Source organism: Haliaeetus albicilla, chromosome 6, assembly GCF_947461875.1.
Source record: "Haliaeetus albicilla chromosome 6, bHalAlb1.1, whole genome shotgun sequence".
Classification (NCBI taxonomy): domain Eukaryota; kingdom Metazoa; phylum Chordata; class Aves; order Accipitriformes; family Accipitridae; genus Haliaeetus; species Haliaeetus albicilla.
In genome coordinates, this window is record NC_091488.1 from 47,300,990 (window position 1) to 47,323,203 (window position 22,214).

At 40.9% G+C, this 22,214-nt stretch overlaps 1 protein-coding gene across 4 annotated transcripts; it reads right to left on the bottom strand.

Moving 5' to 3' along the window:
* Positions 1-464: 464 nt before the first annotated feature.
* Positions 465-19,790, bottom strand: CASP2 (caspase 2). Of its 4 annotated transcripts, none has more exons than XM_069786054.1 (11): positions 19,295-19,388; positions 14,145-14,271; positions 12,701-12,868; positions 11,574-11,649; positions 10,000-10,094; positions 8,340-8,516; positions 7,020-7,148; positions 6,473-6,563; positions 3,076-3,225; positions 2,872-2,981; positions 465-2,485 (listed from the first exon to the last, which is right to left on the bottom strand). In XM_069786054.1, exons 2-11 carry the CDS (start codon positions 14,238-14,240, stop codon positions 2,351-2,353), a joined length of 1,227 nt encoding a protein of 408 aa, XP_069642155.1. In that variant the 5' UTR covers positions 14,241-14,271; positions 19,295-19,388; the 3' UTR covers positions 465-2,350. The 4 variants fall into 4 exon arrangements, 3 of the variants coding, with proteins under 3 accessions (XP_069642155.1, XP_069642154.1, XP_069642153.1); XM_069786053.1 differs by lacking the exon at positions 19,295-19,388 and adding an exon at positions 14,706-14,721; XR_011325191.1 differs by lacking the exon at positions 14,145-14,271 and adding an exon at positions 6,297-6,358 and having other exon boundaries at positions 2,386-2,485; positions 19,295-19,790.
* Positions 19,791-22,214: the final 2,424 nt, after the last annotated feature.

Genomic DNA, 22,214 nt, shown 5'->3' on the forward strand with positions numbered 1-22,214 from the left:
GGGCACCCCCTGGCATTCGTTTCCATGCACCTCTCTGATCCCCTGGATCTTCCCCCACTTCCAGGGTCTTTCCTCCAGCTGGTATATTCACCTTCCTTCTGGGCCTTTCCTCCTTGCAAGACTCCTTTTTTTCAGGAACCCTTCATTTTGGCACCAACTCTTCCTTCAAGAACACCAAGCCCACAATTTTCCCAATCTAAATACTTTATATGCTGAAACACAACACCACCCTCCTGCTTGGTGGTTCTGCCTCATATCTCTTTATTAACGCATTAACTTTGGTTTAGCCCAGTTGTTACCAAAATTTACAAGCAGCCCATACTGCTTGCAGCTAGCAAGTAGCAGGCTTCTGCCTGAGAGTTCAGAAGTGCCTCTGGGAGGTACTACCTCAAGAAATTACACTAAATTCTCTTTATATAGAAGCTCCATTGGTATAACTCTCCAAATGGAAGATACTGCACAGATTAATCAAACAAGAATTCTTTATTTTGATTCCTCAAGGCAGTAAAATACAAGTATACAAAAAGAATATACAAAAGTGGCAGTGATAATGCAACTTGATGTAATCCTACACACATCTAATCCATCAGAGTGGATTGCTTCATCAATATACATATCTGTAAAATATTGCACCATTTCAAAGAGGGACCACTCAGGAAGAAAGTGTTTATACTCCAGGGAGGTACAACAGCCCCTAAACTGGTATCTTAAACTTCAGAGTAAGGCACCAATTGGCAAGTATGATCCGTGTTCTGTTTATCATGTTGGGTGTAAGGTAAGTGCAAGACACGTACTAATGCTGCACCTTTGTCAGCTGGAGGAAACACAGCCTTCATTTCCCTAGGCAGAACAATAAAAAAAGCCCATGCCTAATTTTCCAGCCTCCCTCCATATCTCTTTGTGCTTCCTATTCATAATTCTATCCTGAAAAAATATTTTAAAAGCCACACTTACATAAAAAGAGTAAGCCAGGAACTATGCCAACTTCCTGCTACAAAATGGAGAAGATCAAAACTTCTTCACTACAAGTGAACAGACTGTAGTCCATATGTAACCCAGTATATCAGGATTTAGGCTTTACCACAAAAAGAGAACAATGCCTATCTCCCATGTCACATCAAAGTAACTGCAACAGGACACAAGCAAGAGACAAATTACAGCATGAAGACACTGTGTAGGAAATTTCCAAAAGAAGTGATGGATTATGCCACAACATTTCTTATTGACCAGTTGAAATGACACTTTGCAAACAATATTAGCTAAACAAATAGCTTTAAATGATCATGGCTGAAGAAAGAAAACTCACATAACAGGATAATAATGTGAAACTCTTCCCTCATTTAAAAGGGAAACACTGCAGTGATAAATAATCCAAGCAACACGCTTAGACTGTAAAGAGCTGCCTTGAATATTTTTGTTAATTAAACAAAAGACAAAAGATCCTTCTGTACAAGGCTGTAGGGTTTCAGGGATTCAGTTGTACAGTACAATTTATAGACTCCTGAGAAGTTGGTGGATTGAATGCTATGCTTGTTGTGACACACAGGTACTATGGCAAACAAATTCCTCAAAAGTAATATTCTATGCAGTTGTTCACTCTTGGGACTAAGGGGAGCTAATCTAGAATTTCTAGATTCAAAATTATTTCTGGGGCAGTTTATGGAGGCTTATTTGTCTGTATGAGAAATCCTGGATCTCTATTTGTTTTGTTGATAACCTGGGATGTCTTGTAGTTCTCTTGATAACTTGGCTACAGAAGGAATGTGCAAAAACAGACTTTTAAGTGATCAAGATGGGTAAGAAAGTGCCAAGTACTGAAAACTATAACCTTCCTTTTTAGAGAGGGGAAGGATTCTCCTTCACAAGGAAGCCCTTTTCTAATGTGCACTGGAGCTGACTCCTGCACGAAGAACCAGGCGGAAAGTAATTAAAAATTTTAAAATACAAGCATAAGATAAGTAGCATTGTATGAGTAATCTTCCCTTCAGAAAGGCTTAACTTTAAAAAAAAAAAATATATGAATAATCTGTTTCCCTTTTCACATTCACTTTGCTCCTTCCAAAGGATGTTCCCACTTCTTCCCAGTTCCAGTACTGATCTTTTTTCCATCAATTTCTATACACATGGAATAAGTCAGGATATTAGAATTTTAAACCCTGAACTGAATCAGATTAGAAAAAGAGTTGCCAGATTATTTTAGAAAAAGGACATCAAGAATTGGACTGGCCAGATATAAACAAGCATTCCTTGCTTCTGCATCTGATGTCACAGCCCATAAGAATGAAAACATAGACACCCATACTCAAAGTTCAGCTTTGGCAGTATCTCTCTTCCAACAGAGTTGGCAGGGTTATTTTCCTGGCGGATAGCCAGGAAACAGGTAAAGGTCCCGACAGAGCGTGCTACAATATTCTGACATTTCCTTGCAGCGGTGAAATTCTGTGCCTGGGGCATAACCTTCTCGTTGCTTGATTTGCCTATTCACCTAGATGTGAGATTAAAAAAAAAAAAAAAAATAAAGTGACTGGAAGAATTAAGAAGACAGAAGAAAAATGTCATTGCTTTCTGTACTCATAGATTATTCTGTTTAAAAAAGTAAAAAAAGTAATTCTTGGCAAGCCAGATTAATTCTTCTCTTAAGTTCACCATGCGACTGCACAAGTGAAATGGAAGGAGTCAAAGAAACAGCATTTTTACTTTGGTTAAACTGCTGTGGAACTGTATATATATATAAAAATGGGAAAAGAAATAATAATTTTGCTATAAACAAGGCAAGAACAATTGCTTTAATAGTAGATTAATCCTAGCAATTTGAAGCACTGGAAGGCTCTACAGAAACTAGGTAAGTGTGGGAAAGACACTCCAGCTCACCTTCACCAACATGTCAGCCACATGAGTGTCTCGGGAGTCCTCTGCAAACACAGAGGTGAGAGCCTCAATATACCAGGATCCACGCTTGGTGTTTCGCATGGCTGCAGTGCCTGAGAAGAAAGTGTGTATTACGATGAAGTTGCTGGGGAACACAGACACATAAAACCTCCTTATGCCCTAACAATTAGGGCCTTTCCCCAGTACCTTTCAGACAAGCATATCCACAGATCATATCAGAGCATGTAGGCAGACGTAGCTTAAGATTTTCTTCCTTGTTTGCATCACTTTCCTCACAGCCTGGGGAATCTGACCATTCTTTCCCATCTCTTTGATCCACTCCCCGGTCTGTCTCATCTGGGAGGGGGCAATAAACAAGGAGGGGGAGAAGGAGGGGGAAAGAAAAAAAGAGAAGAAATTATCCTGAAATACTGGATGTAGTTTTCCTGTACTTCTTAGTTTTGGGCTCTGGTCAGCAATGAACTGCTGTCAAGCAGAAGGCTTTTGCATGAACTTTAAGCTTTTTCAGCTGTTTCTAAAACTCATCTGAAAGTTCTTCTGCACGAACTAATGCAGATACCAACAAGCACTGAACTTGCTCAGCCTAACTGATTGTTAGTCCGCCTGCCGACTGATTTTCTCCCCTCTCCTTTCCTATATCCCATTTTCTCCCCATCTCCTTCCCAGATCATGGGATAACCAGAAAGCAAAGAAGTTTCTGATAGTTCTTCATCATGCATGGAAGGATTTGATGCCTAACCCTAAAAGTTTCTATTTTCCACTTTTACCTACCTTAGAAATGTCCAAAAATGTCTAGTCCAGTTTGGAATACTAACTACCTACTTATTGCAGAACTCAAATGAGAGCCATAATTTTATTTGCTAAGCTCTACCTCCAAGACATCAAGAAAACATGGACAAAATATATGACCTAGTTCTAAATCCTGACTATAATATCACTTGTTTCAATCAAAAGCATAAATTGTGCAATAGTAAAATACAAAATAATTTGACCCCAAACACAAGAGACAGAAGTCCAGTACAGAGAGTCTAGTTTAAAACCTGGAGAACATTTAATGTCCTTTCCAGGATTCATTAGTATGTATTATGATAAGTGTAGATATTCTCAACTGGTTGTTCACATGATGCAGAGCTTCCATTGTAATCTAGATTAACTCCTTAGTGGTAATAACTTTAATAGTCCAGCTATGCTGTATAAAAAAATAAAACTACGTTTTACAGGTTTTCTATATAATTTTGCCCTTTTGTTCTTTTGTTGTAAGATGAGAATCTACTATCCTACTTACTTCCTAACAGCATGGGTCAGATTCTAGTCTTAGAGGGCATAAGCGTCCACTTCAGGGGCCTTCTTGTTATGATGGCTCCAGGTTTTTGTTGCCAGGTTGTGCCTAAGAAATGTATTTGGATTTCTAACATTTTTACAGGCAGTGGCACTGGTGGCATATCATAATTATGCACAGGAAATGGTCAGTTCATAAGTCAGCAACATTGGTTTTTTCCTCCAAAATGCAAGCAGCAGTGGGAGGGGTGTGATTATCTGACAGGCTAGATATAGCCTGTAATTAAGGCTCCATAGCTTAAAATTTCATCATTACTTCCATCAAGTTCCTTCATCATCTCTTTAAGGTAGCAATGCAATTTTTTCCATTTTTAACCACACTTTTTTCATGTCTGTTATCACACTTCTCCAAATCCTTTTAGTTCTCTATCTTCCTAAAAATTTAGTGTACCATTCACAGCGTATGTTATTTCAGACAAGACTCAGGTAATTTTCCAGTCAAGCTGTATTATTCACACTGGCATCATCCATAACATATAAAGTCAAAACCTTTTTGATTAAAGCTTCAGAATTATGTGCCTTCCTCATGCATTTGTCTTCAAACACCATTTCAGTCAACTTACCAATATAACTAAAAAGTGTAAAGCACTAACTCTATCAGGATATTCCTCTGCATACTTAACCTCTAATTTATATCACCAATAACTGCCACCCAGATTGATCCAATCTGTTTAAATTTTACTGAAGCTACCAGATAGCTGTTTTCCCAATTGATTTAAATAACTGCTAACTACCTATTTGCCATTATTTACCACAGTTCTTCACTTTTCTGGATCAACTACTATATTAACTACAGATGTTAAGCAGCTTCAAAGTCTCATTTTATGTCATAGTGAAATCTGACTATTTGTCTTTTCCCATTGCTTTCTGTTGCCACTGGTTTTTGATCCATGACTGTAGGTGGACTACTTCAATTCCTTAGTAGACTCCTGCCAAAGGCCCTTTGGAAGTAAACTGTACCAACTCTTCTTTATCTACATTTTTTTAATGTGTCATTAATAGAAGATAGATAAGGCCGATTACATAAACTTAGGGAAAAAATAACCTATGCATTTCTCATTTTGTTTCAACTGGCTCCAGCAAACTTGCATGGCATAGAGAGATTGACTATTAATCTCAAGTTGTCCACACTATTTACACAGTCTTTTAAATGCTGCTTTTTAAAAAAATTTGTATTGGCTAGTCTAACCTTTGAATGCTAACATGAAAAGGTACACATTTTGGTTCACAGCTCAATTACTTTGTAACTAGCTTTCCCCTCCAACTATTAATCAAGGTTTAAAAGAGAGGTTAAAAAAACAGGTGAATGAAACATCTTCTTGGCTAGAGGACAAACTACAAAGCTCTGCTAAAAATGAAAAAGAAATTGTAAGGAACAAGGGAAAAGAACGGGAAAAGGCACACACGCTCAAAAAACTTCTCTATTGCATGGGAAAAAAACAAAGCTTTCTAAGACAGAACTTCTCTTTGAAGTATCTACAGTTTCACAGCAATCCCAAAAAGTCCAAACACTTTAAGGAAAAATTTGGTCATTAGCAGATCTGAAAGGTAGTTAGTTACAGACATGTGTTTAGCTACAAAAGGAGAGAAAACGAAAAGCAGAATTTAAAAAAAAAAAAAGGAACAGAAAGAGTGGAAAAAGAACAAGTCTATGACAATCAAGAAAAGAATTCTGTACAACAGTATGTCAGAATTCTATAATAGTATGTGGAAAAGGATGTAAGGAAAGGTCATTTGAAGGTTGAAAACAGGATAGTGTAAAGGAAAAAAAAAGAAAAAAAAAAAAAAGACTCAGAGCCAACTTTGATAGCTCAAGAGATGACAACACAAGAGAGACAACACATCCAGGATCAAGAGAAAGACAGGACCTCAGGCAAGACTCCAGTGCTAGTGTACCGCTCCATGCTGTGCTGCAATTTGATGCACCGTATGCCCCACTCCCCCTACTGCAGGCATAGCAAGAGAAAGCCTCAATATATGAGTGGGATATGATAGAGCTTCGTATCACTAAGGTGCTCTGGGGTCTGCAAGTCAATGCACACGCCTCATGCAGAGCAAAAGACACTTACAGAGCAACAGATGCAGTGGCAGCAGCAGGGCAGAGGGAGGTGAATATGGGTCCCACTTACACCTGAGAGAAGCAAAGAGGAGAGTTGACAGCAAGTTGAATGTGAGGGTGTGTATGCGTGTAAAATGAGCCTTAATGGCATGCCAAATACATGGCTTTTAGTATTCGGGTACTCACCTCCTCGGCAGGCCTGAATAAAGAACATTTTGGGCTTATTCTGGAGATTTGGACAGTTTGCATTATCAAAGAGACGGAAAGCCTCCTGCAACTGAGAGAAGAAAGACAATAAATATTCTTCACTGCAGCCTTCTGTGAGCCAAACCCAGTCTCACCTTGCTTCCCTGTATTTTGGTTATTACTCTCCAGTCTTGATATCTTCTCCTTTATCTCCAAACTCACTGTGTGACAAACACATCCCTTTCCCACCGTCTCCCCAGCTCCTACTAGTTCGAGTTCATGCACTTTACCTAGTAATTGTACATGAAGGAGAATGAAATAACTTCTCCTACTTGCCCTATTTCTATGCCATTCTTTACCTTACAGACCTCTCACAGGCAGCCCCCTGCCTTTTTCTCCCTGCAAGCCCTTATCTTCTCCTTTTCAAAAAACGTGAATCCTCAGACTCCCATCATTTCACTTTTTTTTTTTAAACTTTTTTTTCCTCTTTCCATTGTTACTTTCCAAGACTTAACCTAAAACAATGTATCAGGACACAGCAATATACCTGCAGTAGTTTGCCATCACTGCCATAAACCCCACCCTCCACACCATGGGAAAGTAAAGCTACAATGCAGGAATCCACATCCCGATGATCTGGCAGCTTGGAGAATCTCTCCAATGAATTCTGCATCTCCTGGAAGAGAGAAAAAACCCAATGTTTAATGCTTTCCAGACTTGCACAGGGAAAGTGAGTCAATATACAGGGCAAAATACAAACGGTCCTCCTGTTATGAAATAAACCCTACATACATCAAATTTACAGGATTAAAGACATGTGTTCCATAAAAACACAGCAAAACGTTCTTGTTCTTTTATGTAACATTCAGTCCTAAGCATAACACTGTGAAGTAGGAAACACTTGGGCCAAAAGGGGATGCAGCAAGTATCTGAATTGGTACATATGGATTCAATACAGGAGAAATCAACTGATATTTTGTAGAGGTTTTACACTGACACTTGAGTCTGGCTGGGATTTTGAAGCAACTTAACAGATACATACTCTGGTATTTCAGGCATTCAAACACTAGTGATCAAAACACAATAACAATTTAAAGTGGAAAACTTTAGGAACTCTGACAACATGGCAGGTGCAAAAGTCTTATTATAATATTGCAAAAGCTGCCTTCTTGAATAAAATGCTCTTTAACAGGTTCTGTACCACTTGGTTTCATAGGGATTTAAAAGGACTAAGAACAAATGAGGCTGGAGAAGGCAGCAATTGCATTCCTAGGGAAAGAGAGTGACTTGATTCAGTCAGTCAAGGAACATTACCAATTTTCCTAAGTGAACCACAGCCACTTCTCTAGCAAAGCAAAGACTGAAAGAGTGGTATTTAACTGCATAGATACTAGAAGACTGATAAATAGGATGGCAATTGACTCAATCAGTGAAAGGACATGAAAACATCACTTACACTTGCAAAGACTAGGTCAAATATTTGCAAAGTTTAACTTTTAGGATAGCAAAACACTGGAAAAGTCTATCTAGAGTAAACTGGAGACTTATTTGTGGTTTTAACACACATGCCAGATGTGGCCTAGAAATTCTTGCACCTTGCACTACGGTCAGACTAAAGTAGTATCTCTTGTGGTCCTTCATGACCCTACTTTCCATCCTTTAGTCCTCTGCCTTCCAAGCTTCTTCATATTTGTCAGCATGTGAGCAGACATCATACCATTTAGGCTTATTTTCTATGCATAAGTGACCACTCACATCTTCCTATTCAAGCTTAGTTATACCAAAGGGAACCTCTTAAGATGTTTATGTAACAGTTACAAACTCTCATCCATACTGATTGTGAAGTACTGGGATCCATCCCCCTTACCTGTGCAGTTTGATCATGAAAGACAGTCACTTGGTACCCAAGATGCTTAAAAAGCATCTCCAGGGAAGTACAGTCCACATCTCCCCCTGCACGATACTCCAAGTCCTTCTCACTGCTGAAATGGATGTTGCTGAGAATAAGTGCTAAGCCTCGGGGCTCTGATATCAGTTTATATGCCTGAGAAAAAGATTTAAAATTGGTAAATTTAGACTACACAAAGAAATAATAGTGTTAAAGTAGAACAGCAACCCCTACCTACTAACTTGATATGATATGCAGGATTTCTTGATTGAGAAGGCACAAAACCAGCAGAGGTCAAAGTTGTGATTTTTTTTTTTTTTTAAATAAATAAAACAAATGTTTGTATTGCAAAGGGTCCAAGGACAACTGTATTTGCAAGCCTCCACAACTGATGATCCTACAACACTACTATTAAGATGTTATACTAGCTTGCTTTATTTCTCATTTTAAAAGAAACACAGCTTATACATTTCAAACTGTGTATTAGGTCTTGCTAACTTTTCTCCCCTTCCCCACCCTCACCCCAGCATGGCCCCGTATATTTCCATCATCCCCATCAATGGCCTTAGGACAGCACTATGTAAAATTTGGCTAACATTTCTTAATTGCTGTTGGAAGCAAACAGAGATGTAAAATAGCATGTAAGTGGAATTGTAACAGCAAAGGACTGTCAGTCACTAATCCTGAAAGTTATGTGGCTGGCAAAAAAGGCTAACAGAAAGAACTAATTTAAAAGGGGTGTCTTCAAATTAAGTTCCCTCTCTGCCCCTCCCGCTGTAACAACAACAAATGAATAGTAAACTCCTGTAAATTGGAAGTGAAATTTAATAAGAGGCATATCAAATCAGGTGTATCCAGCCACAGATGTAAAAAGAGCCAAGTCAAGCTCACACTGATGCTGCCTAATTAGGTCTCCCCAATAGACAATTAAAAAAAAAAAAAATCAGTTTTGCTGAACACAGAGCCTGTGACAGAAGTGTTAAGTGTTAGCACATTGTGTAACCCTCATAAAGTGTCTGCCTCATTATATGAAATTATTTTTTTCCTTAAGCCCACCCCACCACAATCTATGCTTTACAAGCGTAAACAAAAAGTAATTAGACTACCTACATAACTTCAAATGCTGCAGATTAGAAATTCAGGTTGTTCTACCCAGTACTACCCAGCACAGAATCCTAATCTGGTTCTTGAGCCTGAAGAGACTCTTCCAGGTACAGCTGGCAATTAAAACAGCCAAGACTGTGACTACTAGTCGAAACACAGTTCTAGTACCTTACAGTCATTTGCAGGGTGTGTCATCACACAGGAGATGAGGACGCAGACAAATAAATATGAGGCAGTAATACTGACAGCTTACACAGAGCAACAGAACAGAAGGCATTTCACGAAGCTCTTCAAGAGGCAGGGATTTGTACAGAGTTACAGAACTTCTCAGAATTTCTGGATGCTTGTAAACGAAACTATGTCAAATCAAACATGACTGGTAACACCTTTCAGTTACACAAATAGCACAACACTGATTTGTATCCCAATAAAGCATGTGTTTCGAAGCAGTTTTAAGTAGCATGTGTTCAGCTGATATATCCAAACTCCTCACATCTTTCACATCTTAAGGAGATTTTCTCTGTCAACTACTTACCAAGTGCCGATGATCATGATAAAATTCAGGAGTGCAGTACTTCACTGGAGGAATCGGGGGACCATCTCCATTATCCAGGGAATGTTCCATTGGTTCTGTGCAAAACAAACATATCAATAATAAGAAGAAATTCCAACTACAAAGCCTCTGCATTAAGGTAGTAACTTGCAAATTCTGAACTATGTGGTCTTAGGCATATTCCTGTATTATACCATTCATACCTCTAAAAATTTTGCTTGATCGGGGACTACAGACACACAATGAAACATAGCAGAAAAAAATGAAAGTACTGGAATGGTATGCTTATTTTTTTTATAATTTTAATTGGCAACTTTTTTTTTTGTCTTGTATGTGCGTTAGCCTTATCTAAGGCCTAGTAAATTTGGTTCTAGAGAGTATGAAAACAGAATTCTCATCTAAAATTAGAGCCATGTGCTTTCTGTCATTTTGTACAGTATGTTATTCCTTTCACAGTTAGGCAGACAAACCATTGCTAGAAATATTCAAACAGAATAGTGCTTTTCCTTTCATAAAAGGCCTCCTGGGCTCACTGGATACAATTATTTATTTTTTGCTGAACACATGCATAAGTGATCAAACTAGACGTTTCTAACTTCCATAAAGTGCAATGCCCTTTTTTGTTTATCTGCCTCTGAACAACCCTTTCCTCAATAACAGCAGATGAGAGGAATGATAATCAACTATTTGCCATTTGCAGACAAACACTCACTCCCCTGTCCTGAAGAAAGGGAGCTAATGATATTCATGATATCCTTTGAAATCCTTTTTTGTCCTTTTGAGGGATGGCTCTCCTGGTTGGAGGAACATATGCTCTAAAAAACCAAAACCAACCCAACCCTAAAACCTTTGCACCTAAGTTAAAAAGCCCTTCAAAATCTAGACACTTGTTCTTTAACACCAGAGAGAGAGAGAGCGCCTAGTAACCAGCACACAGTTAAAGCTGTGGTTAGGGAACAGGAGTACTCCAGGCATTACCAGAGGCAACATAAAGACTAGCAAGGAGATTCACACTAACAACTAGTTCCCTGATTTAAGTCACAAATGCCTGCTAAAGAAAAGCTGATTTGCTGCACTCAACAGAAGCTATAGAAATCTGTGTTGGGCCCAAGTAATGTTTATAAGGCCTTGTACTTCAACTTACTTGCTAAGAAGGAAGTCTAAGTTAAGGAATACTGCCCCAAATCAGTATCTTTTCACAGCTCTAGTTCAACTAAACTCTATTACAAATCTTAAAGAAGAAAATCTTTGAAACATCTAAAATTTTACTGACATGTAGTGTTTAAGCAACAAAATTTCCTGTAAGAATAAATGAAGCTGACTAGATACTGATTGGGTTCTCTCTTCCAATATGCTATTTCACTTTTATTTTCTAGCCTAATTCTGCCTCTTGCATCTGATCATAATATAGTCAGTTCACTGCCAAGTTTTGCATTCCTGGGATGAGCAAAGTGGTGGCAAGCTTATTGCTAGAATTGAATTGAGAGAGTATTAAGAAATTAGAAGCAACCAACCAGATAGCCAATCAAGTATTCACGATGTCACGTGCGACTCACCAACCCAGCGCGGTCTCTTTGAATTGGATGACTCGCTGGCAGAGACTGGAAGATTTGATCCATAACAGTGTTCAAGCTACAAGACATCCAATAAATCCATGAAAAAGAGTAGCATAAACCAGTTATTTTTTTTCTCTACAGTATAAGCCTGTAGGTGTCATGGTACAAAGATACATGCATTTACATACACATGTATGTGAATTAAAAAAATAACGTTATGGTTCACATCCAAATGAAACATCATGACAAGATAGCAGCAGCATTTTCTGTCAATGCAAAATTCCTTCCCTTCTTTGCTCATCTTTACTTCTACCCAAATCCCCAGTTTGGAAACCTTACACTGAAGTCATCATATCCTCCTCATTTTTGCCAAAAATTGATTTGTCCAGTGACTCCTATCTTTCTGTTTGCTTTCAAGATGTCATTGTTTGTATAGTAAAGCACAACTGAAAACAAAAAAGTGGAAAGGGTAGTCTAATAAATCCTACATTTTAATAAGGGAACATCTCTCTTCAAAAATATCTGGCCTTCCTTCCTTCATATAAATTACGTTTACTGCCAATTTCCGTCCTTGTCAATGCACTAAGAATATTGAATCTTTGCTAAATTCTTCTTCTAGTCCAACGCTAACAACTGCAGATAGTAAAAAAGTAAAAATACAAATAACAAAATAAAGAAAGAAAAGTCTCTCCTCAACAGACTCACAAGGTTTCCTCTGAACATCAGGAAACACACTTCCACTGTAAGGGTGATGACCGAGCACTGGAAGAGGCTGCCCAGAGAGTTTGCAGAGTCTCCATCCTTGGAGATATTCAAAAGCTGTCTGGACATGGCCCTGGACAACCTGCTCAAGCTGATACTGCTTGAGCAGAGGGTTTGGACCAGATGACCTCCAGACGTCCCTTCCAACCTCTACCATCTTGTGACCCTGTGTGAAAATTCTCTTCTTCCCAAATTCCTTCCCCTCTGCTTTTACTAAAGCTACTACAAGTTTCAATTTGCAACAAACCCCCATCCTGTCCTTTATAAACAATTTTTCTTTTTTCCCATTTCAAAAAAGATCACTTCGTGCCCAAATCCAATGTGAAATGCAGTGCATCCATCTTATTTTTTTAAAACTGTTGTACCCTTGCAATCCCATGGCTCAGGTTGGATGTTGTCTTCAAGATCATTGCCTCCAGATGCTGTTGTTTTGTTTCTCGTAAAGCTTCACAGAAGGCTGAGAAGGCATTAGGGCCTCTCTTGGGCAGCAAATTAAGGAATTCCACATTTTGGCTGAAGCTCCCAGACTTGGCCTAGATCCAGAGAAAAAACAAAATCCATACTCAAAGTAACACCCCAACACAATTAATTTCCAATGAATCTTCAGAACAACTAAATTTTTTTTACTTCATGTAAATGTTTCATCATTGTGCTTAGCTGTGCTAGATCCATTTTTATAGCTTTTCCTAGTTGATTTTGCTCCCATTCCTCTGTCCTATTAGCTCAAGGGGGAGAGTATATGACAACACAGCAAGCCAACAATTCACCTATCACCACACACAGTAATACACCTTCTTCTCTCTAAACTTTTACTTCCAGTTACTGTTGGAATAGTATCTGCATCCCCTCATTGAATACATGAATTCCAGAACACGCTTCCACTACTGCCCAATAGTTTGTAGTCTCGTGTAGTGATACACAAATCCCTCAGACAGCATTAAGTAAAATACTTACTATACACAATCAATTCCGAAAAGATACTACATATGTAGACTGTAACATTTAAACCAATGAAGCAATATACAGTAGTATATGAGAAAAAGTAACAATCAAAAATGAAATTTATGTATCTGTGAAACATTCTCAAGAAGTTCTAATTGTTAGAATATTAACAGGGCATTTGCCAACAAATTGTATAATTTATACAATAGTAGCCTTCCCTGAAGTCGAAAACAAGCAACAAATCAGGTACTAAAATACTGGGTATCAAAAATAAATTTTATCAATTCCATGGAATTCATCTATATTTTTTGAATTACCACTTAGATCTAAGATGTCTTCTTTTGGTGGATGATAAGAAATAGTTGGCGAGTTACACAGAATCAAGGCCTAACACTATGCTTGCAATCACAGGAAAATCAGAAAAAAAGCCTCAAGTCACATGTGTAAATCCTCTGCTACAGAAGATTTCATGTCATCTGGCTTCTTTTATAATATTTATCAAGCTTGGTGTTAAAAGTAGTTTGGCTTTTGTCCCATCACACTGTCTGGAAGAATATTGCAAAATCTTGTTGATCCAATGCTCATGAACCTATTCTGAAATTTCAGAATAGGTTCATTCATGACTGATTAACAGCATTTATTTTTGTATCAACAATGTCCCTTGACTTCAGTGTTCTCCTGTCCTTTCCCTTATTTATCAAACTTCTTTCTATAAATCAGTCTCAATTTGCTACAGTAAACAAGCCACTTTCAGCCTCCTCTTAAGTGGCCTCTTCCCCTTGACAATGCAAGTAGCCTTTCCTACTCCCACAGAAACCTCAACTTTCAGAGCACTGTTGACTGGAAGTGCATGCAGTAATATCTCACCTGTGCCTCTCCAGAAGTATTAAAATACCTTCCCCTTTCTCCTGGTGACACTCCTCCATTAGTCCATAGAAGATAACCAGCTCCATATACTTGCATCTTGCTGTAAGCCCACTGAATTTTATTTTACCTAATAAAGTAATTGACAGCTGATATTCTGAAGTACCTATTAATTGTTGCCTCCTTTCTAGCAGACCTGCAGCTGTCTATGACAAGCTTAGGATCATTAATCATCTTTGCTTTATGTCTTCCTAGTCTATGATTCTAAACTATAAATCATAATTAAGAACACAAGCTGACCTCAAGAATTGGATCTTAAGTTTTACTGAAAAGTTAAGAAATTTCCATAATGTTCATATTCTGCACTTTGTATGCACAGCAGTCAGCTTTTGGCAGACTTCTTCCTTAAATACCCAAAGTGCTGTACCTCCTTATGTAACTTCCACATCAACACCACATTTAGGTTATACTAAATAATGTTCAGCAAACATTCAGAAGTAAAACTTTCGTAAGGCAGACTTCTTTCACTTTATTTTCTAATACATTCTTAATTTATTTTTTTACCCTCACAGATGAGTTTGATAATCTGCATAAGAGGAACTGGTTGCACGATAAACTGAATTCCTGTCAAAATCCCATAGTATTAGTCTTCTTATTGAGCCTGAATATACATGCAGAATCTGTGGAGAGAGCATATATACTTGACAAACATCCTAATCAAATTTATGTCACCTTTTCAAAGCCAGTGATCCCCTCATTACTGTCTAGTGATCAACACAGAGCATTTAAATCTCTTTATCTATACAATCTGATAGTCTTCAATTACAGTACAGAGTATTCAACTTGTTTAAAAAGCAAAAGAAAGCTCTTGCTATCAGATCTGCAATTTTGAAGGTCCATCCCAGAGCTCTGGAAGAACATCTGATGCTCTGACAAGAAGGCATTAATGAAATGGATTTTGGACTTCATCTTAAAAACAGCTGTTTCCACTGTCCCACTTTATTTCCACTATAATTTTTGCTCTGTGTTTAAAAACCCTCTCTTCTAGGCCTTCATCTAGATATAATTATATTTACATCATCTTCGCTACACAGGAAACACAATTTTTTTTGTCTTTATTCTTTCTTAGAACTGTATAATGGCAAAAAACTCAAATTGCTTAGTATCTTTCTGAATGACCCAATTTAAACTCATTCCTGTCAACTCCTACTCTCTCTCCCCACTTTGGGCAAAGGAAACTGCTCCTATTTATTAACTCTTCTCCAGTGTACACCTATAAACTCTTTACTCACTCTTCATATTCCTTGTGAGCTCTTCATCCAGCTCAACCACCTTTGTCTTCAGTGGCTCTTCCTGCAATGTCCTCCACTGTCACCTTTTTCTTACTTGTGGTAAAGTTTCAGTACTGGTTTAGCATCTCACCCTTGAAGAAATTTCATCCTTCCTTCATCACCCTGAGCTCCTCGGTTTCTTTCACTTTCCTTAGATTACAAAAGCTTATTTAAGTGAAGTGCCCTATTTCCAGAACCATTTTTTTTATTCTTCTGTTTAGTTTAAATGACACCAACAGGACCAGTATAATTGTTGTGTTTTTAAGACAAGATGATTTAAAACATAACTATTTCTCCAGATCTTGATTTCCTGACTTTTTGGGGGAGCAGGGGGATATATAGAACCAGTCAGTTACAATATCCAGGAAAATCTATGTTCTATCATAGGACACAGTGGCATTTGCCTCCTCCTATTTCCACTAACATACCTGATGATTAGTGTCACAATACATTTTCAAGGGTAGGCTACCTAACAGCTCTCCTAAGACCTTTGTTCACATTTGAGCAGAGAGTGGAAGACTATTACAAATTCACAGACCTACTATAGGAAAATGAAAGCTAAGACAAAGTGGTTTTGACTCAAGTGATTTTTTTCTTTATGCATGTTACTTTTTGTTTATCCACAGCACTGTTATGATTAGTACTATCCTGCAAACATTCCCTTCATTTCCATCCTTCTAGTACAAAGCATACTTTGCAGTACTACTGTTCCAGTTGTGAATGCTTTCCTCCTACCCCTGCCATATTTGTATTTTTGGTGCAATTTCCAGATTCATACCCTGCAACAGTAGTTCAAGTCACTTTGTTCTCTTGCTCAGGCTGCTATTGCTCTTTACATACATTTAAGCTCTTAGTTATATGTGTATGTTGTATTAGGCACTATTTTTCCACTAAGCTATTACTATTTACCCGACTTATCCACCATAACACCTTTCTCCTTACTGATAATCCATTATTAAGTATTGTTGCATCTCTTTATACCCAATTACACCCAGAGGGGAAGATTCCCTTAGTCATCTTCCCCTCTGTCTCAGTTTAATACTTCTTAACTACAGCAGCATTTTGCCAAAAAGACTATTTTCTCTGGCATTATGCTACCTTTGAGAGAACTTCTTTTTTCTCCTTCTCCTTTTCTTCCCCTCCTCTTTCAATGACTAACTGCAGGCCAGCAACTGAACATCCCTACTAACCACCCATACTTCAGCAGTGTCGCTGTTTAACCCCCATGGGCTGCTAAGCCCCACACAGCTGCTCGCTCACTCCCTCCCTCCCCAGCAGGATGGTGGGGAGAATCGAAAGGGTAAAAGCAAAAAAACTCATGGGTTGAGATAAAGTCAGTTTAATAGGTAAAGCAAAAGCTGCACACGTAAGCAAAGAAAAACAAAGAATTAATTCACCACTTCCCATTGGCAGGCAGGTGTTCAGCCATCTCCAGGAAAGCAGGGCTCCATCATGCGTAACGGTGACTTGGGAAGACAAAATACTCTAACTCTGAACATCCCTCCCTTCCTTCTTCTTCCCCCAGCTTTATATGCTGAGCATGACATCCTATGGTCTGCAATATCCCTTTGGTCAGCTGGGGTCAGCTGTCCCAGCTGTGTCCCCTCCCAAATTCTTGTGTCCCCCCAGCCTCCTCGCTGGTGGGGTGGGGCAAGAAGCAGAAAAGCCCTTGGCTCTGGGTAAGCACTGCTCAGCAGTAACTGAAACATCCCTGCGCTATCAACACTGTTTTCAGCACAAATCCAAAACACAGCACCATACTAGCTACTACGAAGAAATTAACTCTATCCCAGCCAAAACCAGTACAATCAGTTCTTGATTCATTCTCTGACTTTCACTGTCTTTCTGTATCTTTGGTCTCTTTCACTAGGGATTGGAGCTATTTCAGGTAAGACTGCCTGCATCTCCCACAACTTAGCACAGGTATCCTTGACAGGTCCCATGAGGAATTTCACATTATCTCTGACATACAATGAGTCAAAATTCATTAGGGAGTTACTTCTTCATTGTCTTCTGTCCTGGTTTTAGTTGGGATAGAGTTAATTTTCTTTTTAGTAGCTGGTATAGTGTTAAGTTTTGAATTTTGTACGAGAATAATGCTGATAACCCACTGATGTTTTCAGTTGTTGCTAAGCAGTGTTTATACTAAGTCAAGGATTTTTCAGCTTCTCATGCCCAGCCAGCAAGAAGGCTGGAGGGGCACAAGAAGTCGGGAGGGGACACAGCCAGGGCAGCTGACCCAAACTGGCCAAAGGGGTATTCCATACCATGTGACATCATGCCCAGTATATAAACTGGGGGGAGTTGGCTTGGGGGGGATCGCTGCTCAGAAACTGACTGGGCATCGGTCAGCGAGTGGTGAGCAATTGTATTGTGCATCACTTGTTTTGTATATTCCAATCCTTTTATTATTATCATTATTATTGCCATTTTATTATTATGATCATTATTATTTTCTTCCTTTCTGTCCTATTAAACTGTTCTTATCTCAACCCACGAGTTTTACTTCTTTTCCCGATTCTCTCCCCCATCCCACTGGGTGGGTAGGGAGTGAGTGAGCAGCTGTGTGGTGCTTAGTTCCTGGCTGTGGTTAAACCACAACATTTTCAAAAACCTTATCAGTGTTAGGTTCATACCTTCTGCACTGGTACCCAGTAAATAGCTCATAATTCTCTTTTTCAGCATCTGTTCTTGTGACAGGACCATCAACCTTACTAAGGGACTAAGAAGTCCCTCAATTGCTTACTTGAGTCCCGAGATGCACTTGACATGCACCATCAGTCACTTCCTTCCCAGTTTGCTTTCTCTTTGAAGACCTGTATCTCCATCCTGCACAGTCTTCGGTGCATTACCATATCTCTGGGAGCAATCCCAAGCTATTTCCAATGACTTCTCTTCATAGTACCCACTGCTCAGGAAAAGTGACAAGAACCTGCAAACAGCATTCGTCATCCGAGAGTAAGTCTTGGATCACGTAAGGTTCTTCACGCAATTTACAAAAACACATATGAAGTACAAATTCTTTCAGTGAAAGGTGCCACGACAAGCTGGTTTACAATATATTCATTAACTTACTTTCACGGTATTCTTTTGGAAATAGGTATTATTCCTGCTTCTACAAATGGAAAAACAGAGGCACAAAATGACAACAAAGGACTGGAAGACACCACCTGCCTCACGAAGCGCAGCCTGCCACGACTATGTACCGGCACGTGAGCCAAGGACTTAGTAAATCTCAGACAAAACCTGTATTGCCAAAAACAGCTTGCAGTCCTCCTGCCTGTTGCAAGCAAACCCTGTTCTCCCAATGAAATCCCATTAAAACATGCGGGTAACACACAGTCTTATGAGGAGTGGCTGAGGGAGCTAGGGCGGTTTAGTCCGGAGAAGAGGAGGCCGAGGGGAGAACTTATCGCTCTCTACAACTACCTGAAGGGGGGTTGTAGGGAGGTGGGTGCTGGTCTCTTCTGTCAGGTGGCTGGAGATAGGACGAGAGGAAATGGCCTCAAGTTGCAGCAAGGGAGGTTTAGGTTGGATATTAGGAAAAATCTCTTTACGGAGAGGGTTGTTGGACATTGGAACAGGCTGCCCAGGGAAGCGGTCGAGTCGCCATCCCTGCAGGTATTCAAAAAGCGCATAGACGAGGTACTCCATAACGTGGTTTAGTGGGCACGGATGATGGTTGGGCTCGATGACCTTGAAGGTCTTTTCCAACCTAAATGATTCTACGGGTTTTACCGCGCTGCCACCACCAGGAGCGACACTGAGCTCAGCCAGAAAGCAAGTGCCGTCGAGTACGACCCGCACACCCGCACCGCGTACCTGTATGGTCTCCACCATCTCCGCGGTGACGACGTCCTTCTCTATCATGTGCTCCAGCAACTCCTTTAAAACCAGCTGCTTCGCCAGCGCCACCCGGTTCTTCTTCAGCGCCTCCTGGTGACACCGCTGCATGCCGCACGCCACCAGCATCCCGGCAGGAGAGGGGACACCGGGACCCAACTCGGCGCCGCCGCGACCCCTCCCCGCGTTCTCCTCAGGAAGAAGCGGGCCGACTCCTCCGCGGGCGGCCGACTCCGCGGGCGGCCGCCGCCTGGCAACGGGCGGAAGAGGCCCCCGCCGCCCGCCCCACCGGGGACCGGCGGCGAAGGGCGCGCTCCGCGCCACCCCCGGCTCCCGAGGCCGCGGCGGCAGGCCCGCTGCAGGCCGCCGTGCGCTCTCCCGGGACCAGCTCCCGCCGAAAGGCCGGACCGCCTTCTTCCTCCCGGCGGCCCCAGCGACTCAAACCGCGAGGGCCGCTTCCTCCATAAAAAAAAACAAACAAACCCAAAACCACACAACCAACCAAGCCGTGTCCCGTCGTGCGCATGCGCAGGCACGCCTTTCCCCACCCTCTCCCCCTCAGGGGTTCGCGCCTCTTCCCGCCGAGGCGTCCGCCGCGGGCTGTGTCTGTGAGGGGGGTTATACGGTTATAGTCTCACGTCAGAGTAACGGGAGGGGTTCCACGCGCACGTAGGGTTAGCGGGTACGCAGGTTTCCTCACAAACACACCGGTTCTGGGCTTTTTTTTTTATTTTCAGAGTTTTTGTGAGGTACGTTTCGCGGCCGGTGCGTCCCGGCTGGCGGGGGCTGAAGTCAAAAAAGGGCCGAAGTGGGTGTTCGGTGACGGGAAGGGAAGGGAGGGAGCGGGACGGGCGGAGCTCGCGTGAAATGGGGAGGGAAAAGGCAGCGAGCACCCTTTGGGCAGAAGGAGGCCCGCAGCTCTCCTCACGCAGGGTTATTCCTCGGTGCGCTGGGGTTTTCGCCTGCTAAAACTTAACACAAGTCCAAAGGCTTGAATAACCCTTACGGCGTGCTGCAGGTGAAATCCTAGCGATCGCACCTGGTGACATTTTTGGCTTTTTTTTTTTAATCTGTGCCGGTCACCTGAATTTCTTTGCGGGTCGTGGCGGTTCGGTGCGCTCAGAAAGGTCCTGGTTTGCCCAGTTTAGACCCAAAGCTTCTATTCCTCTGTGGTATACCTGCACTGCTTTTTACTGTGGTTTGTTCTTTTGTGTTTGCAGACGCAGGAGGGAAGTGCAAATAGTGATTGCCGCTAAAGAAATCACATTGCCTCTATCAGCAAATTTATCTCTCATAATACTTTTACGATAGAGATATCATAGCTGCTTCATTGTTAATGATACTAAAGTGATTCAGCTGTAGATTTAGAAATGGAAGGCCTCTCCTTTTTCTAAGCCAAGATTATCAAATAAGCAGAACGCAAGCAAAAGCACGGCTTCATGGAGTGTTTCTTTGGGGAGAAAAAACTAGTGATGCCACCAGGTATTTTTAATGCGGTCCTGTTTATTTATAAACAACATAAAAGGTCTTTTTTTTAATTTGAACTATAAAGAATCAAACAAATAATTTATTTGCTTCTAGCCTATGGTTTGACGGTTCCTCATATGAATTAAAGATGACGCAGTCGTATGAGACAAGGCTGTGATGATTGCTGCTCTCCTTCATAAGGAGATTCGGACCACCATATTTCTTTCTTTATTTTATTTGGACATTCACCAGACATGAATGTCTCTTTGCATACTGCAGACCACTTTAATGCTGCAGAGCCTATCAGCTTAACTCGCCCATTTTAAATGACCACACAGCATCACTGATCAGTGATCAGTGGAGGTAGAACATGGCTGCAGCCTAGAGCTGTCATGATGATGAATGCATATGCCTCGGGACTGTGATTCTCAGGTGCCCTCCATTGCAGCTGTGGCCATGTCAGACAGAGCGGCCCTTTCCAGAGTCCAGAGAGAAGCCTCCGTGCACAGCGTTGCTACGGAGAACTGGAGAACTCTCCAGGATGACAATAAGGTATCTCAAGCTATCAATGCTTGGGGATGTAGTACAGCAGAGAAATACACCCTCCTGTACAGCTCCGCAGACTGGCAGTCCAGGCAGAGGATACGTATATATGTATGTGTTCCACTGCTGGACTCTCTTGTGGGAGAAAACCCGCTATTATCTCCCTCTTGTCCACCACTGCAGGCTGTGTGGGATGAGAACCTTGTGAACAATAGTTGTTTCATGGTGCCATGCTTGCCATCAGCTTTTCAACCCCAAGTGACAGGTATCAGGTGGTGCCAGCTTCCAGATGAAGACAGCCACCCTCCCCTCGGTTACACTGTGGTGCGGCACAGCTGAGGATGCGGAGCAAGTGCAGCAGAGGGGTAGCAACAAACAGCGCCGACCATAAATTTGTGTTGCTGCAAAACAGCAACTTGGGGAACTGCAGCCTCAGTCTCTCCATAGGGATTTTAGGGTGGCTGATGATTGCACAGCTCTCAACAATACTGCTGTTTGTAATGCACAGGCAGAACCTACTTAGTGCTCTTTCTGTTCCTAGTGCTGCCTTTCCCAGGCAGCTTCTCCTGGCTGCTTCCTACAGTCCTTCTTCAGAGGTCCTTTGGCAACTTTGTCTCTTCTCATGATTCACTCTCCTCCCCCATAAAGGTGTATCTCCAGTTGGAGAATTGTTGCCATATATAACACAACTTTCCTCACAGTGTTTTTATGCATCTGCCAAGAAAAAGCATTGTGGTACTGCATTGATTTATATTTTGTGCAAAAAGATTCTAGTGACTTCAGAAGCTGTGTCCGTAGTTCAGCTCTGGTTTAAAGAATGGTGGGACAAACTTTTACGGTTTCAGGCGTGAAAAATCTCAGCTCTTTCACCTTCCCTCTAGGAGCATCC

What these genes read in the sequence shown, in the direction of transcription:
- CASP2 (XM_069786052.1), bottom strand. Translation starts at nt 19,444, where the DNA reads ATGCTGGTGGCGTGCGGCATGCAGCGGTGTCACCAGGAGGCGCTGAAG. An exon ending in AAAGAGACCGCGCTGGGTTG is followed by an intron (nt 10,095 to 11,573) that starts GTGAGTCGCACG and finishes TGTTTTGCACAG; the next exon opens with AACCAATGGAACATTCCCTG. An exon ending in TGGCTGACATGTTGGTGAAG is followed by an intron (nt 2,486 to 2,871) that starts GTGAGCTGGAGT and finishes TCTCACATCTAG; the next exon opens with GTGAATAGGCAAATCAAGCA.